The 5,207-nt window shown below is 38.5% G+C and overlaps 1 protein-coding gene across 1 annotated transcript; it reads left to right on the forward strand.

Annotated features, from left to right (window-relative positions):
• The first annotated feature begins 958 nt into the window (after positions 1 to 958).
• On the forward strand, positions 959 to 3,029 carry LOC123323786 (ankyrin repeat domain-containing protein 26-like). The gene is made up of 2 exons (XM_044912272.1): positions 959 to 1,163; positions 2,823 to 3,029. The coding sequence occupies exons 1-2, from the start codon at positions 1,054 to 1,056 to the stop codon at positions 3,016 to 3,018; spliced, it is 306 nt and encodes a 101-aa protein (XP_044768207.1). The 5' UTR covers positions 959 to 1,053; the 3' UTR covers positions 3,019 to 3,029.
• Positions 3,030 to 5,207: the final 2,178 nt, after the last annotated feature.

A 5,207-nucleotide genomic window follows, 5' to 3' on the forward strand; every position in this document is an offset into this window, starting at 1 on the left:
AATGTGATTATTGAGGTAGTTGATTTGAATCTGTCATCGAATTGTTTGACTTCCATTTGTCTTTTCTGCTTTTTGCTCCTATTCTCCTTTTTCTGCTTTCTTTTAAATTAATCAAGGAATCTTTATGATTTAGTTTTATTTATGTGAGTATGTATATGTATGTATTTTGCTTACTCTAGCTATTACTCTTTAGTTGTGCTATTTTAGTGATTAGGGTTTAAAGTATATGACTTAAGCATCACAGTCCACCTTTGAGTAATGTTATGCCCCATCATAGTAGTTTAAGAAAACTATAATAGCTTACTTCCATTTCTTCTCTCCTAGCCAGATTCTTCTGGGTCTGTGGGATTATAGTTTTCATTATTTAGAAAGGTTTGGTTCATTTTTCCTTTTCTTTTTTAAAGATTTTATTCATTTATTTGAGAGAAGGTGAGTGAGAGTGTACGAGCGGGGGACGGGGCAGGGCAGAGGGAGAAGCAGACTCCCCAGTAAGCAGGGAGTCTGACACGGGACTTGATCCCAGGACCCTGAGATCATGACCTGAGCTGACGGCAGACACTTAACCGACTGAGCCACCCAGGCACCCCTAAAATATCTTTTATATTGAAGTCATTCAATATATATTTGTTTAAAGCATGAGTGAGTGAATGTGAAAGCACACAGTCCTTTATATGCAAAAAGTAGTCACATATTTTATTTCTTTTTTTTTTTAAAGATTAATTATTTGAGAGAAAGAGAGCATGAGTGGGGGGTGGGAGAGAAGAACAGAGGGGAAGGCGGGGGAAGAATCTCAAGCAGACTCCGTGCTGAGTGTGGAGCCCGACGTGGGGCTCGATCCCACAAGTCTGAGATTATGACCTATGCCGAAACCAAGAGTTGGATGCTTAACCAACTGAGCCACCTAGGTGCCCTATATATTTTATTTGTTTTTGTTTTTTCTCTGATGTAGATTCTACTAATTTACTAAAAATCCAGGATGTGATTCTTTCATATAAAAAATTAGTAGAACTTAAAAAAAATCAGTGTAAACAACTTAAAAGAAAAAATAAAGAAATGGAAAATAAGGTTAATGGACTACAAAAGGAGCTATCAGAAACAAAAGAGTTGAAATTGCAGTTGGAGCATCAAAAAGTGAAATGGGAACAAGAACTTAGCGATTTGAGGTATGACATCTTGGTTTTAAGGAAATATTTGAACTATTTACCTTTTTTTTTTTTTTTTAATAGGCTCCACAGCCAATGTGGGGCTTGAACTCACAGCTGTGAGGTCAAGAGTCGCATGCTCTACCAACTGAGCCAGCCAGGTGCCCCTTGAACTATTTCCTTTTGTACTACAGATGTGTAGGAGAAGTTTGATAATTGCTAACTTACCTTCTGGAACTTTTATAGGGAAGAAAACGTCTTTAGTAGTGTGAAGTATGAGATTCTTCAAAATAATTCAGCAAGTTCTTGACAGTGAATACTTCTACTGATAATTTAATGTATATTTCAAATCATAATTTTAATGACCATATAGAAGTCCACCATATGGAATCTTCATTATTTAACAAATTGAATATTGGTTATTTTCCATTTTTCTATACTTTAGTTAATCCTGTAAGGAATGTCTTTTATATAAACCTGTTTCTAAAATTCTGGTTACTTACTTGGAATAAATTCTTCAATATCGTATTGTTTGCTTAAAGTATAAAAATTTTTAAAGAAGGTCTTTGATCCTATTTTTAAATTGTTCTCTGGGAAGTTTATATTAATTTATATGCCCATCAAGAGAGTATGAAATGGCCATTTATCTCAAGATGGGAAAAATTTTAAAAATTTATTCAGTTTTAAACATATGCAGCGATTAAAAAGTAAAATGGAAAATGATTACTGCTAAGTTTTTTCAAAATCTCTCTTATAAAATTAATCCAAAAGTCCATGCTGTAAGCACATATGACTCTTTATTGTTTACTTAATTAATATGGATCCTGTGTTCTAAAAGGGGTTTTCAAATGATTTATAAAATGGATAATAGGGGTACCTGGGTGGCTCAGTTGGTTAAGGGTCTGCCTTCGGCTCAGATCATGATCCCAGGGTCCTGGGATTGAGCCCCATCTCCAGATCTCTGCTCGGCGGGGAGCCTACTTCTCCCTCTCCCTCTGCCTGCTGCTCCCTCTGCTTGTGCTCTCTCTCCCTGTCAAATAAATAAATAAAATATTTAAAAATGTAAAATGAATAATCAACAAGGTAAATTGAGAATATTGCAGAAGAAGAAACATAAAATGTATAGGGCCACAGATACTAGACTCCCCAGCCTAGTCCTGGATCACAGTAATCTGCAGGTGTATGTTGTGTAAATGACATCTGCAGATGCTGTCTTAATACTGCAAATTATTTTTGGAGGTACCTGTGATGTTTTGTGAAGTAGAAATTTACTTCTATAGGGAATTTATAAACTTTTTTATAAAGAGCAACTTCTCCTTTTAATTAGTAACTAACTTATCTGTTCTAATGGAGGAGTAATTATGACTATATGGGGAAAATGATAATATTTAATTCTAACTTTCTTGAATAATTTCAAAATTCCTTTCTCTACAATATCTACCAGAGTTAGTACTAAAACTTATTACTAAGCTGCATAATGCTTTCTCATTGCTTCTTTTCAACTATATATATCTTTTGGAAGAGATTGAAGTGAGAAAGTAAACATGAGCCCGAGAAAGGAAAAAAATTGAGAACATAGAAATTTCATTTGGATAATAAACCAACATATGTGGAACCAGATCATAAAATGAACTTTTTATTACTTACAAAACATTTTAAAATAAGCACATTTATTTGCAGATTTAGCGTCAAACAAGAAAAAGAAAAAAGAAGAAATGCTGATAAATTATATGAAAAAATGAGGGAGCAATTCAGAGAAAAAGAAGAGCAGTATAATAAAGAAGTTGAAATGAAACAACAACTTGAACTTCGTCTTGCAACAGTAGGTGCGGAATTGAGGACTGTGAGAAATAATTTGGATCAGGTAAATCTTTGATAAAAATTGCATATTTCTGGGGGCGGAGCAAGATGGAGGAGGAGTAGGAGACCTGGATTTCGTCTCCTCTCAGGAATTCAGCTGGATTGGGATCAAACCATTCTGAACACCTACAAACTCAACAGGAGATCGAAGAAAAGAAGAGCAACAACTCTCTCATCAGAAAAGCGACCACTCTCTGGAAGGTAGGACGTGCGGAGAAGTGAATCCGAGGCGATATTCGGAAGGATAGACGGCTGGGGAGGGGCCTCCGTCGGCCGCTTCTGGCAAGTGATAGAGCCACGGAGCACAAAATCGGAACTTTTAAAAGTCTGTTCCGCTGAGGGACGTCACTCTGGTGGCTAAGCGGGGGGTCGAACCCTCCGGGACAGTGTGGTCTCAGGACCCTCGGGGTCACAGAAAGACCGGGGGTGCCTGAGTGTGGCAGAGCTCCCAGGTAACGGAGCAGGGAAGCCGGCTGCAGAGGCGGAGCCCAGGGTCGGGCTCTCAGCTCGGGGTTGCCATAAACTGATCCGCGGCACAGTCGAGCCCCTGCTCCTCCAGCAGGGACCCAACAAGCGGCAGATCCGGGGAGACTCACCTTCCTCCCCCGGGAGGAGCCGCGCGGGAGTGCACCGCAGGGATCTGCTGGGTTTGGAGACTCCACCCGCGGTCGGGTGCCAGAGATAGAAACGCGCGGTCACAGGTCGGGTGAGCACAGAGTGCGGCTGGAGACCGGGGAGACGGGAGTGACTGACGGCTTTTCTCTGGGGGCTCACTGAGAAGCAGGGCCCCGAGTTCTCGGCTCCTCCGAGGCGGAGATTGGGAGGCCGCCATTTTCACTCTCCACCTCCAAAGCTGTACGGAAAGCTCGCAGGGAACAAAAGCCCCGGAGAGCAAACCCGAGCAGATTACTTAGCTGGGAGGGGGCAAGGGCGGGGCAATTCCGCCTCCAGCAGAGACATTTGGAAACCACAGCAACAGGCCCCTCCCCAGAAGATCAGCGAGAACAGCCAGCCAAGGCCAAGTTTACCGATCAATGAGAACGGCAGAACTCCAGCGCTAGGGGACTACTGCACATAGAATTCATGGCTTTTTTACCATGATTCTTTAGTCTTTCAAAGTTAATTTTTTTTTTAACTGTCTTTTTTTCTTTTTGAATTTTTCTTTTTCCCTTTTTCAACCAACATCTTATCAATCCCTTTTTTTAAAAAAAACATTTTTATTTTTCATTTTTAGAGTCATATTCTATCCCTTCATAGTAGTTACCCGTATTTTTGGCTTATATATATAAGTTGTTCTCTCTTTAAAATTTTGAGATAGTTTCTTCTAACAGCTTAAAATATACCCTAAATCTCTAGTATATGGTGTTTTCTATTCCCCTGCCTGATCACATCCTCTCCCTTTTTTTTTCTTTTTTTAAATCCTCTTCTTTCTTTTTTCAAACAACTTCTTATCAATTCCTTTTATAAAATTTTTTATAATTTCCATCTTTACAGTCATATTCCATCCCTTCATCATATCAACCCTTATTTTTGTACATATATAAGTTTTTCTTTCTTTAAAATTCTGGGAGGCACTTTCTTCTAAAAGACCAAAATACACCCCAAATCTAGTGTGTGGCACTAATCTATATACCAGCCTGATCATATTTGATCACATTCTGGTTTTTTTGTTGTTGTTGTTGTTTTGTTTTGTTTGTTTTTGTTTTTATCTTTATCTTTTTCTTTTTCTTTTTTTTCTTTTTTCTCTCTTTCCCTTTCTTTTCCCACTGCTTCAAATCTTTTCTGATTTGTTTAGAGTATATTTTCTGGGGACGTTGTTACTCTGCTAGCATTTTGTTCTCTCATTAATCTATTCTCCTCTGCACAAAATGACAAGACGGAAAAAATCACCTCAACAAAAAGAACAAGAGGTAGTACCGACTGCTAGGGACCTACTCAATACGGACATTAGTACAATGTCAGATCTAGAGTTCAGAATCATCACTTTAAAGATACTAGCTGGGCTTGAAAAAAATATGGAAGTTATTAGAGAAACCCTTTCTGGAGAAGTAAAAGAACTAAAATCTAACCAAGTAGAAATCAAAAAGGCTATTAATGAGGTGCAATCAAAAATGGGGGCGCTAACTGCTAGAATAAATGAGGCAGAAGAGAGAATCAGTAATATAGAAGATGAAATGATGGAAAATAAAGAAGCTGAGAAAAAGA

The sequence above is a fragment of the Neomonachus schauinslandi genome, unplaced genomic scaffold (genome assembly GCF_002201575.2).
Source record: "Neomonachus schauinslandi unplaced genomic scaffold, ASM220157v2 HiC_scaffold_863, whole genome shotgun sequence".
NCBI classification, from domain to species: domain Eukaryota; kingdom Metazoa; phylum Chordata; class Mammalia; order Carnivora; family Phocidae; genus Neomonachus; species Neomonachus schauinslandi.

Bases quoted from the DNA above. Each gene is read 5' to 3' on its own strand.
- LOC123323786 (XM_044912272.1), top strand. From the start codon at position 1,054: ATGGAAAATAAGGTTAATGGACTACAAAAGGAGCTATCAGAAACAAAA. The intron at 1,164-2,822 runs GTATGACATCTT...ATTTATTTGCAG, and splicing joins CAAGAACTTAGCGATTTGAG to ATTTAGCGTCAAACAAGAAA.